The sequence below is a fragment of the Falco punctatus genome (assembly GCF_963210335.1).
Source record: "Falco punctatus genome assembly, chromosome: 1".
NCBI lineage: Eukaryota > Metazoa > Chordata > Aves > Falconiformes > Falconidae > Falco > Falco punctatus.
This window is the reverse complement of record NC_137580.1, coordinates 31,878,420-31,890,392: the sequence shown is the minus strand read 5'-3', so window position 1 is coordinate 31,890,392 and position 11,973 is coordinate 31,878,420. Positions and strand designations below refer to the sequence as shown.

The window sequence follows — 11,973 nt, the reverse complement described above, 5'->3', positions numbered from 1 at the left end:
AATGTCACTGCGTAAAACTGGGGGTTTTGGGCTCGGGCTCGGCGCTGCAGGGAGCGGGCCCTGCCGCTAATGCCCGTTTTACCGCGCGGAGGTGGGGCCGCCGCGCCGCTGGGGGGCGCCGGCTGCGCCGCTGCCGCCGTGCTCCGGTGGCGGGGGCTGCTGGGAGGGAGGCGGAAAGATGGCGGATGGCGGCGCGGAGGGGCCTGCGGCCGTGTGCGGCCCGGAGCGGCCGGGGGCCGGTGGGCTGGCGCTGCTGGGGCTGGCGCCCAGCGCTCCCAGCTGCCCGCACGGTGAGTGGGCCGGGGTGGCGCTGCGGGGCCCTGGCGACGGTGGCCGCCCTTCCCGGCGGAGGGCACGTCCCCGAGCGCCTCTGTCGCTCGCCTCCAGCTGCGCCCCCGGCTCCCTTGCCAGTGGTTGGGTTTTAATACGGCCTTTGTGTCGGAAAATCTAAAAATTATTTTTTGCCAAGTTATTCCAGGCCCTTTAACGCAACGCTTTGTTAATGCTTGGTTCTGGGAGCCTGGCGCCTGCAGTGGAAGCGTGAAAACATCTGCTGGTGCCCTGCGTGTCATCCCGTAACTGAGCTTTGTCCTTCAGGGCCCGCTCTGCTGTTCGTGAAGACCGGCCAAGGAGGAGGAGGTGGGAGGAGATTTTATGCTTGTTCGGCTTGTAGGGATAGAAAAGATTGTAACTTTTTCCAGTGGGAAGATGAGAAGGTAAGCGAGCGCTGCTTAAGACTATGGTAAATATTCGGGTTTTTTTTCCCTTCTATTTAAAACTAGGGAAAAAAGTAGTACGTTTTGTTCTGGAAATTTGTGGCAATTGCTGTTTTGTAAACTTTGTCTAATAGTTTCTGTTTAGTGGAGCACTTATGTCAAGATAACACGTTTCAAGTATAACCGTTAAGGAGGGCAGCGTACGTTTTGAGCAGAGCTGGCATTTGTTACTGTATTGCCAAAAGGCTTCGGTATTCAAGGTATGAAGTTTGCTAATCCTGTGCAATGTTGAACAAAATAGGATAGTTCCAGTCCCAAGATGGCTTCATCTTCGCGATTAATACAGAGAAAATCTGGTGGATACAGGCAGGCAGTGAGATATACAAAATAGCGAGAGGGTGGGCACCAGCGCGATACTCGATAGTCTTAGAATATCTGTAGCAGTTTCTCTTTGTCTAAGAACTTTGGTCAGATAATTGTAGGGTAGAAAAATTGGGATGGATGTGTATTCACAGTGAGATTCCCATGGCTTTTGTCCACTACATTTTGCGTTCCTTTTTCGGTTTCCTATAAAAATGTCCAGTGTTGTGGTCATTATCCTCGGCAGGCTGGAGGTGAATCGGGTTCGTAAGCAGTTCATTGCTGGGCTGGTTGCTACTGAAAAGTTGTATAAAGAGAAGATGAGGTGGTTGATCACTTGGTTGTGTAGATGTAAATGACATTCCTAGTGAAATTTCGTTTTGAATGCCACTTGTATCAGGTGTCTTTTGTTCTGTTGTACTTCACTGTCTTCCCCCTGTAAAGAAATCAGTTCCCTAAGTTTTGCGCTCGTCTTGGAACTCTGTTAAACCATAAGTATGTATTGTGGGAGCAAAGTAGGAGACTCAGAGAAGGACTGTTGTGCTTTTAAAATAAAAACACACAAAAGACTTAGGCAACTTTTCTGCTGTTACAAGTTGTTCAGGGTCAGATCACATACAGTTCTTCAGAGGGAATGCAACTGCTGGCATGTGTGAATAATGGAAAGTATACCTCTTTCTGTCTTCATCGTGATCATGTAAGTTTTTCTCAGAGTATTACATGTTGTAGAAGAATGAAATGCTTATATTTATTTTTTCACAGTTTAAATTCATGAGAGACTTGTGTTGTTTTGCAGCATGCCTCTGCTGCAGTCGTTCTTGTTCTTCTGAAACAACAATCTAAGGAATGTGAATGCAGAGTAACTAAAGAATGAGACCTTTGATGCACCCTTTCTATTTAATATTGAGATTTAACGTACAATATAGAGTAATATCTACTCATTTTGTAACTTTTTATATATATGAGTTTTACAGGTGTCAGAAACGAGGCTTGCAGCACGTGAAGAATATAATAGAAATCATCAGCCTCCTTTCACACACAGACAAAATGTGGAAAGGTATTGTTATGTATATTTTCTTCAGTAAAAATCAAGTAATACAAGTTTAAGTATACTGAATGTAGAGATAATATTTCAGGGTTCATTAAAATATGAAAAGAAGCCAGAGGGATTTAGAAAAACTGGCTGACTGCAATGGGAAAATTGCATGAAACATCTGATTAAAGCATGGTATTTTCAGCCCAGGAACTGTATGGGTTTTTTTAATGTATAGTTCTTCTTACGTTAGTGCTCATAATGTGCCAACAACAGGTCAGTAGCAGTTTTGGTTCAAAAAATTATTCCTGACTTCACTGTGCGAAAGTAGCAGTGTTAACATTGTGGAAAGAAGCAAAGGTAATACAGTAACAAATAATGTCCCAGTTTTGTATATAAACATACAGGACTGCTCTTACTGGTAGTTGATACGGAGTCTTCACTCTGTAATCTAGTTATTTTATGGGGACTCTCAATATATTTGGCCAGTATATTACTTCATTTGCATGTAGATAGTGGAGTTTTGCAAAAGCAGCTTAAGCTGCATGGTCTGTTTAAAAGTCTCAACTCTTTTGAAACCCCCTTTATACCTCCCCTTCATGTCTTTTATAGAGGCTTTTTCAAAATTAGTTCCCTGTTGTCTTTTGGTTTTACAGGTACAAGAGTTTTGTTCTGTTGCCGTTGTCAGAGAGGAGGTTTTGCCAGGAATGCCAGCAATTGCTATTGCCAGCTGAATGGGAAAAACACTCCAATCACCAGTTCCTGTGTGATATCTCCACTGCCCAGTTAAAAAGTCCCAGTCAACTTCTGTATCCGCTGGAGAATAAAAAAACAAATGCGCAGTATTTATTTACAGACAGAAGTTGCCAGTTCCTACTGGATCTTATTATTGATTTAGGATTCAAACGAGTGCTCTCTGTTGGAACACCCAGGTATGTCAGAGGGAATTGTTACACTTCCAACTAATATTTCGCTCTCAAAACTGTGCAGCTGACTAATACTTAAATAATCAAGGCTTCTCCCATAATAAGAGGTTCACTATGCTTCAGTTTTCTGGGATTATCCAGGCATCTGAGTGGGGTCTTGTCTTGAGCTTATAAGATACAGGAGAGGACTCTAGGTGCCCTGCAAATAACAGACGCACGCTCATGCTCCCCCCCTCTCTTGCCCCCTCCTTCCCTCCTCTGCTTTGGTTTTTACTCTCTCCTCTGCTTTGTTCATAGTGATCCAGTAGGCTCCACTGACTTTTCATCTGTTAAGACTAACATATTTTTCTAACTTTGAATATTAGCCAAATGCAATCATCCAAATTCAGATTACTCCATTTTCTCTGTCTGTTTGGTTTTAGGTTTAGTAAAGTACCAGGCATTCTTTTCTTGCAAGACAATTTCTGAAGCCAATGATTATGTGTTAAATTTCTTTGCTCCAATTATACTTCAGGCTTCATGAAATGATCCAGTCAAAAGCATCACAAGAAGAAGATTTCAGGGTTAGAAGCCTTCTGCTAGATATTGATTTCAGGTAGGTTTTGATAAACGTTTATCTGTCTGAAGAGTATGTACATAGGTTTGTGTTCTTACTGCTTTAAAAGCTAAATTGGTGATTGTTTTCCCTTTTCCTGTCTCTGTGTCTGTGTTCCTGCACACATACACAAATGTGTGTATTGTACTTACTTCCCAGTATTGGTGTGTTTCGCCAGTAATCAGAACCCAAAGGTGGTGTTTTTCTTAAAGCCTTGTTTTTACTGTAAATGCTCCTTAGGGCAGGCAAGAAGTAATTTATATTTTTCTACTACTATTAAAACTTATTTTACAGGTATTCACAGTTTTACACAGAGGATGAATTCTGCCACTACAACATGTTTAATCATTATTTTTTTGGTGGAGAGGTAAGGCCAAGTATTTCTTGAGTGCTTTGTAAAGAAATACATGTTGTTGATGCAGAATTTTGTAAGATAGTCATGTCTGGTCTACTAGAAAGCAACTGTCATGAGGTAAAAATGGTCATTAGTACTGGAAATCAACAGTGCCTTTTCAGTAATTCCCACTTGGTTAAAAAAAATGTTGCCTATTAATATATGATAATAACTAATGTTACTTATACACCTTAACTGCTGCTTTTTTTAAAATGACAGTTTGGTGTGAGTTGTTGCTGTATATAAATATACATTAGCCCTGTTCTTGTGTTGCTACAACAGAATTAATTGTTTTATTCCCAGCCTTAACAAGCCCAGTGGATGCCCTGGGACTTGTTCACTGGTGCTTGAGGTGGGAGGGAAGAGGAGGGTTTTCCGCTTTATTCCAGGCAAGCAAGGTTGAAAGGTTAACCTTATTGTCATAAAATGAGGTTGAATTAGTGTAAAGGTTAAAGAAAATGCTGAATTTCTTGTTTCTTTTTAAATACCACATTAAGTGCTTGATTTTGAGTTCATTAGGAAACCTGCAGCTGTAGTAGGACATTTATTGTAGCTTTGTAGAATCAGTGTAATTCTATTCCAAACATACATTTCAAACATTTATCCCAGTAGTATACTCACTCCGCCTTTGCTCTTTCTCTGCCATTATTAGCAAGCCACCACTGAATTGCATAAACATGTTTATTGCAATACCTTTCACACTATGTAGATAATTTTCATATTTTTTCCATTCTAAAGCCTAATTTTGATGGGAATCATGAAAATAAAAAGAACCATCTAGAATGAAATGGGAAGCTGGTCTGAAAGTCTTACATTTGATTTTTTTTTAATCCATTACTGTACTCAAATTTTGTATTTTTCACTTAAAACAAGACTGTTCATCTGCATTATAAACACTGTAGTGTTTTTTTCAAGGTGTGACACCTGTAATGACACTGTATTGCTGTATATTCAAGGACTGAATCGCAGCACTTTTGAATGCATATTAGTATTAAAAATCTGGTTTGGGAAAGTTAATAGATGAGATAACACTGCAAGATGGTAGTAAATACATAGCTTTTTACATTTCCTTCAATAGTAGGGTTCATGGTGGATTGCTAAAATTTGAACACTGTATTTTTATAACCAGTATGGATTGAGTCAGTTTTCAGTGGACTGAATTTTTTCCCATTACTTTGATGGTGCTTTACAGAGTAAAACTGAAGGGCATAAATAAAATGTATTTTGAGCCTGAACTTTGCTTTCTTGCTGTGAATAACATCTTTTTTTCCAAGTTAAACTTAGTACCTTTAGGAAGAACGCTGTCTTAGGAAGCTTGTACTGCATCTGGCCTTGATATATTATCTCTATCTAACTGAAGAAGGTACTTGTTCTCAGTGCTCCAAATCTGGTTGTTTTTTTAAATGCTACACAAGAGGAAATTCACCTCCACAAGAGAAAACAGCTTCCATCTTCAAAGTTGAAACTAGTAAAATAATAATTTTATTGCCAAAGACAATATTTTACTAGTTCTTTAATCTGTATTTGTGGAAATTAACTTCTTGTTTCTTACAGGCTGCATGTGAGACTTGTAGGAAATTCTTGTATCAAGACAAGGGTGAAAGAGTCATTATGGTAACTGATCCCCCATTTGGAGGTTTAGTGGAAGCACTGGCTTCTAGTTTTAAAAAACTGATGGCGATGTGGAAGGAGACAGAAAAAGAAGGTATGTATTACAGTCAGATAGGTGGGTTGAGCTGTAACATCACTGTAAGGAAAAGTACCTGTTTAAAAGTTTGTGATTCATGCTATCCGGGTGAATGTAAACACTGTCATCTTATAATTTCTGAAGATCAGCTACCATATGTCTAATTTACTTTCCTGATACTTTTAGTTTAATGGTATCTAGTTCTCTATGTCTCTCTTAAAAACTTTTACAAAACTCTTAAAAATCTACTTTGCAATTAAAATGGACTTTAATGGTAGAGAAGAATAAGCTATCAAACCAGGCCTGTTTCTAAGCAGCCTAGGTGGGTGGCAAGAGTTGTTGGTTAAGTAGAGGTTACAGCTCTGCGTATATAAAAAAAGCCAAAACTTTCTGTTGCCTAAGGGAATTGGTTCGTAGGCCCAGCATGACATACATACACGTTTATGTATTAAGAATGTTTACTGTAATTTTTTTCGTGCTTCATGTACACTAAAGAAAAACAAGGTACTACATCTAAGTCTTTTCATTACTAGGTCATAAAAACCAAGAGATGCCCATGTTCTGGATTTTTCCATACTTCTTTGAGTCTCGTATTCTTGAGTTTTTTCCATCCTTCAATATGATGGATTACCAGGTACAAATGAACCCAGTGCATCTGCTAAATTTCAGTTATGGGCAGTGTGAACAGGAATATGAATGAAAGCAGATATAAAGGTAGCACTTGTCTGTAAATGGGTCACCTTCTTGAACTTCCGTTTTAACTGTGTTGGAGGTACTGCAAACCCTCTGATGTCATGTGAAGCCTAGATTCTGTATTTGACTGATCCACACACAGAGTTAAGATATTTGTTTATTACACATCTGTGTGGAGATGGGTGCTAGGTGATAAACCACAAAGTTAGCATACCTCTTAAAGCGACATAAAACAGTTTATACAATTGCTTACAATTGCTTATCACACTTAATTCTCATTGGTCTTAGGAGCCTTGCCTCCATTTAAAGGTGCAGTATTCTTTTCACACACTGTGGGGAGTGGGCTTTGTTAGTACGGGGCTTTCTTTGCTGGAAGGTGGATCTTTTACATGTTAATTAAGATAGTTCACACATAGGTCAAGTAATTTTGTGTTTGGTCTCATTAACTATTTGGTTCTCCATGAGCTTACCTTCTTATTTCTTAGCTTGAGGTATTTATGGTGTCTATTCCTTCTCCAAGGCCATGTCTTGTTAACTATTTGTAAGGATTAACTAATGTACTCTGTTTTTCAAATTCTTGTTTTTTGTTATAGATATTTACATGTTCCTTTTTAAAGTGACTAATTCTTATATCAACACCTTTGATGACTTTGTAACACTCCTACAGTTTATTATGTATTTTTAATTCACCTGTCGTCTGTCCATTAACTCATCTTTTCTGCTAGGTTTTCAGTGTGACAAAATTTACATTAATTCCGACAGGTGCATACTTGCAGAATGGAAATTTGTGGAAGAAAATTGAAAAGTCCTGCTAGGCTAGAGTCTGCATTTGTTGTGCTAGTGTTCAGAGATGAGAGTTTTTTTGGCAAGTCTCTGAAGGCAGTGCTGGAAAAACCAGTGCTGACTGGATTTGCAGCTTTATAATTATTCTGAGATATGTTAAGATGCATGTCAACTTTTGTACTTCCAGATAGACCAAATGGTATAGTGCTGTTTTTTTTAATGGGTTGCTGTTTTATGGAACAACTGCAATGTTATCTTAGGTATCCCATGCAAAAAAGCAAAAATGGATAAGTAAAATAGGATTATTGTAGTATCAGGAACTTAGTTTTTTGAGTCTAGCCTGATACTGTGGTTGCACAAATTTAAAAATAAATGAGACAAAATACTAGCTGTAGAATTTGGAATCTAATTTGGGGTTAGAGTCTTCTATATAAAAATGAAATTTTCGTAAGGCACATATAATAAATATGTAAGTAGTGCTGCCTCTGCTTAGCATTCTGTTTAAGACTCTTTTTCTATGGTTCTGTTCTTCTAGGTAGACTATGATAATCATGCACTTTATAAACATGGTAAGACAGGTCGTAGGCAGTCCCCTGTCAGGATCTTCACGAACCTCACCCCAAGTATGATTGTACTTCCTGTAGAAGAGGGTTATAGGTAAGATGTGTTAACACTTAAATCACTGGGAGAGTGTGTTCTTCTTAGGGCATAAAGTCTCTAAAGGACTTTGGGATGGTGCTGTTTGGTATTGTCATACCTAACTTTTGGATGCCAGGCTCAAGACCACATTTCTTTGTCTCATTCTAAGGTTGTGTGTCCTATAAACAATGTGTAGGAGAACCGGGCAGCTAAAAAGAAATTTACGTTTTCCAGTGTGGAACGATGACATTCCTCAGCTTGTCTGTAGGAAATACTGTGTGTATGTCTATGAGATAGATTTATAGCTGTGCCTGATAGTCAGCTTGGTTGACACAATAGTTAATAGAATGAACACTAACAGAAGCATCAAGGTCAAAGGAATAGATTTGGTTGATTTACTGCTGATAGTGTTGCTAATTTGAATTCAGGCACCTGAATTTATTCAAATGTACTGTGTCTAAATGATTATGAGGCTCTGGGCCTAAGTGGCGATTTTATACATCAAAACCATCATCTTTAATTTAGCAAATGCTTATGTTTATTGTTGAGCTTGTATAAAATTAATTTGTATCGCTTTGTGAGCAAATAGTGAATGAATACATTTATTTATTTATTTTTCCTAGGTTTTGCGCTATATGTCAGCGGTATGTTTGTTCTGGTAACCAGCACTGTGAGATATGCAACTCGTGTACGTCAAAAGTAAGTATTTTGACTTCTGTCTGGATAGCACTTTTAGCAGTAGTCAGATAATAATTTCTGTAGTATTTGATCTGGTAAAAACCTGCTCTGATACCGATTTCCCTGGGAAACCCTGAACAGTTCACTTTCATAGACTTATTAACTTCATAGGACATCACTCATAACCCAGTGGGAATTAATTTCTCTTTCCCTGATTCCTTTGTGTTGGAAAGACGTCAGGAAGAGTTTGCTATATACCACTTATACCTTTATTCATCAAGGATCTGTTGACATGTATGTTTCTTCTTAGTTCTGGAAGTTGTAGAACTTGCTAATTTCAAAATGTAGCCATTTTGCTGCAGTTGTCACAGATGCTCAGGACTGTTGTTTCTAAGTTACTGTGCTTCGTACAGAGGACCTGTTTCTGTAAATAATGGGGACCATACATTGGTAGTTCAGTTTTAAGATGGAATGTTGTGGGGATTTTTTTAAACAAACACATGAAACATTTATTCATCTTTTGTAGGATGGTAGACGATGGAAACATTGTGTGCTTTGCAAAAAATGTGTAAAACCCTGTAAGTACAGAAAAAAAAATTTCTAAGTATGCTTCTATAGTCCAAAGAAACAGAGATTACAAACCAGAATAGAAGAATATTCTGTGAAAGATACAAAATGTAATCATTCAGAAAACAAAGAGTAAGGGAAAAATCTCAATTTCTCACAAGTTGCCACTGAGTAACTTAGGTTTATTTGCACTGTGTGGAAATGCGATAAATCTGTGTCAAGGCATACTAAATCCCATTTATATTTGTTATGGGAAAACTTAAATATTTTGGTTTGTCATATAAGCATTTCCTGATTTTGTAAACTTTTTCATTAGAATTTCATAAACAAATAGGCGGTTACTAAAATTTTTGAAAGAGCATGATTAAATTATGTTTCATACACAAATGTATTTATAGCTGTGTTTAAATAGCTGAAGCAATCTTTTTTTGTTGCTGGTACAGAAATAGCAATTTCTAAGTCCGTTTTAACATCTAGACTATTTTTTTTTGTGATCGCATACAGTATAATAGTTCTAATGGCAAAATAGTTCAGTTACACTGGAATAGTTACACAGTATATCTAATGAAGTACCTGGATACCTTATGAAATGCAGTAAGGGACCAGAAACTGACTACATCCATCTCTATAAAACTAGCACAAAATTAAAAACCTGGTAATACAGCCTATATTTAACGCTTAGTTTCAGAATGATGATTCTAAACCTTTTCAAGATCATGAATCATGTTACTTATTTTGCAGCTTGGTTTCACTGTAACAATTGCAACTGCTGCACTCTTCAAAACCATGCTTGTGAGAAGACAGATGCTGGCTGTTTTGTTTGTGGCAAGGCAGGCCACAAACGCAGCTCCTGTCCCAGTCTCTCCCGCACCAGAACAGCTTGCCAGTAAGTGTGCTATTGCATTAATATAATTAAAGGTAGCATTCAGGTGAGATTAGTTTTTATTTCATGGAAATGATTTGGAAAGAGGTATTTTTGGCTTTGGGTGCTGATGTCAACTTTCACTATTGCCCACTTGGTTTATTGCTGGGTAGTCTACACTGAAGGGAGGACGTGATAAAAAATGGGCAGGTCACTTGCTGTGGCTCCCAGTCCCTGAACTGTGGCTTTTCTTTCAAAAACTGATTTATGTGGATCCCAAACTTAATGAATGGTGCATGGGATGGCTCTGTCGAGAAGATTCAAAATTAAAGTAATGAAACACTTTGACCGCCTTTGGATTCCTCACGAAAGGGCAGAGAAAAGTTACTACACTGTTTGTATTGCTTCCTGTCTCTTTTGCTTTGTTGTGGTATCTTTTTCTTTTTTTTCTTTTCTTCTGGTATTTCAGGTTCTCTCTGTAGTATGGTCTGAATCTCTACCATGTAAGATCTGTGTTAATGAGGGTCTCATTAAGTACTTTTATTCTGCTATGATTGTGCTTCTGTAACATACACAAGCATGTACCTGTATGTATCAAAAACAAGAAAAAATGTGTGTTATGGTCTTCAGGTGGAATTAACTGAAAAGAAGAAAGGGGATTTGCTAGGAGATGGTCTAGCAGTTGTCTCAGTCTTTCCAGTTCAGGGTAGTCGGCCTGCACTTTTGTAGTAACTTCCTCTCCAGAGTGCATGGGTTTGTTTGTGAACTTGAACTTGTTTGTTTGTGAGCCTGTGACACCTGAATGGCTGTAGCAGTGGAAATCCAAATCTTCTCTCCCAAAAGATGTACCTCTGTTGCATAGTGAGATTCAGATAGTTAACCTCTTGGATCAGTACCAAGAGGTCGACCAGATGCCTGCTGGATGGTGGAGTACTACAGGTATATTCTTTGTGTCCTGCTGTGACATTAATCTGAGTTTTGGTTATAGAGTATTAGAGATAAAAGGTAGCATTATTTTGGTTTACATATCTCTTAAAAATTCCCTCCCTTAATATTTTTTTCTTTGCTTACAAAAGTAAAAAGAATACTAACAGAAATTACGAAACCTCATCTGTTTGTTCTGTCAAGTAAGATACTCTGTCCATTGTACTGGAATGGTTTAGTCCTTTCGGCACATCAGTTACTTCTTTTGCTTATTTATTGCAGAAGATAACTTAGGTTTCTTTTTCTAATAAAAACACCAATGTTTTGTGTTTTGAAGTACATCCTTTGTCAGAGACAGAAAACAATTAACTTGCTAGTTATATTTAGGTCCTGTGTTATTTGCGGGAGTCTTCATGATGTTGTTCAACATAATTTCTTCTAAGTCTTTCTGTTAGTGTATATTCATATGTTATATATTGAGCATGAAAGTATGTGCTTTTTTTGTACTCGATGAGCGGCATTTCTTAAAGTTTTTATATCTGTTTAAATGCTGAATATGTACATAAATGAAAAATAATGGTAGTAAAGTGGGCAAACAATTTTAGGAAGATTAGATGTCATAACATTGTAAGATGGAATGTTCCTTGCACTTTTTGTGATAGTACTTCTGAGTTCATATACTTACGTGACAGATTATTTAAAATACCAGCAAATGTAGAAGTATGTTCTCAATTTTATTCTAATTAGTAAGTTCTTTTTTTGCTTTACAGAGCTGATGAAAAGCAAAGGCAGAAAACTGTAAAGAGGGTGAAGATGGGCATCTGTAAAAGATCAGCTATGAAGCGTGCCATATTCTCCAGGAAGAAATTAAAGAATAATAAGAAAAAAAAGATGTGACTTTGGTTGCTGATACATAGTTACTCATTTTTTTATGGCCAGCCTTTGATTCCATTTTCTAAAAATGTTAATATTAACATCCAAAATAAAAATGGGTTAAGTGGCAACTCTTTTATCATACATCAGCACTCGCACAAAAAAACCATACTAAGTAAACTACACACTTAAAATGTATTTGTATAATGTAATGATTTTGTGTGTTCAGGATAAGCTATTTGT

General features: G+C 37.8%; 1 protein-coding gene across 2 annotated transcripts; it reads left to right on the top strand.

Annotated features, from left to right (window-relative positions):
• Nucleotides 1-55: 55 nt before the first annotated feature.
• ZCCHC4 (zinc finger CCHC-type containing 4) lies at nt 56-11,861 on the top strand. Of its 2 annotated transcripts, XM_080386401.1 has the most exons (13): nt 56-290; nt 598-716; nt 2,051-2,133; nt 2,766-3,041; nt 3,550-3,630; nt 3,925-3,997; nt 5,579-5,729; nt 6,245-6,345; nt 7,723-7,844; nt 8,450-8,525; nt 9,031-9,082; nt 9,813-9,957; nt 11,628-11,861. In XM_080386401.1, exons 1-13 carry the CDS (start codon nt 179-181, stop codon nt 11,752-11,754), a joined length of 1,518 nt encoding a protein of 505 aa, XP_080242527.1. In that variant the 5' UTR covers nt 56-178; the 3' UTR covers nt 11,755-11,861. The 2 variants fall into 2 exon arrangements, with proteins under 2 accessions (XP_080242527.1, XP_080242528.1); XM_080386402.1 differs by lacking the exon at nt 598-716 and having other exon boundaries at nt 82-290.
• The last annotated feature ends 112 nt before the right edge of the window (nt 11,862-11,973 follow it).

What these genes read in the sequence shown, in the direction of transcription:
- ZCCHC4 (XM_080386401.1), top strand. Translation starts at nt 179, where the DNA reads ATGGCGGATGGCGGCGCGGAGGGGCCTGCGGCCGTGTGCGGCCCGGAG. An exon ending in CGCTCCCAGCTGCCCGCACG is followed by an intron (nt 291 to 597) that starts GTGAGTGGGCCG and finishes TTTGTCCTTCAG; the next exon opens with GGCCCGCTCTGCTGTTCGTG. An exon ending in GCAACTCGTGTACGTCAAAA is followed by an intron (nt 8,526 to 9,030) that starts GTAAGTATTTTG and finishes CATCTTTTGTAG; the next exon opens with GATGGTAGACGATGGAAACA.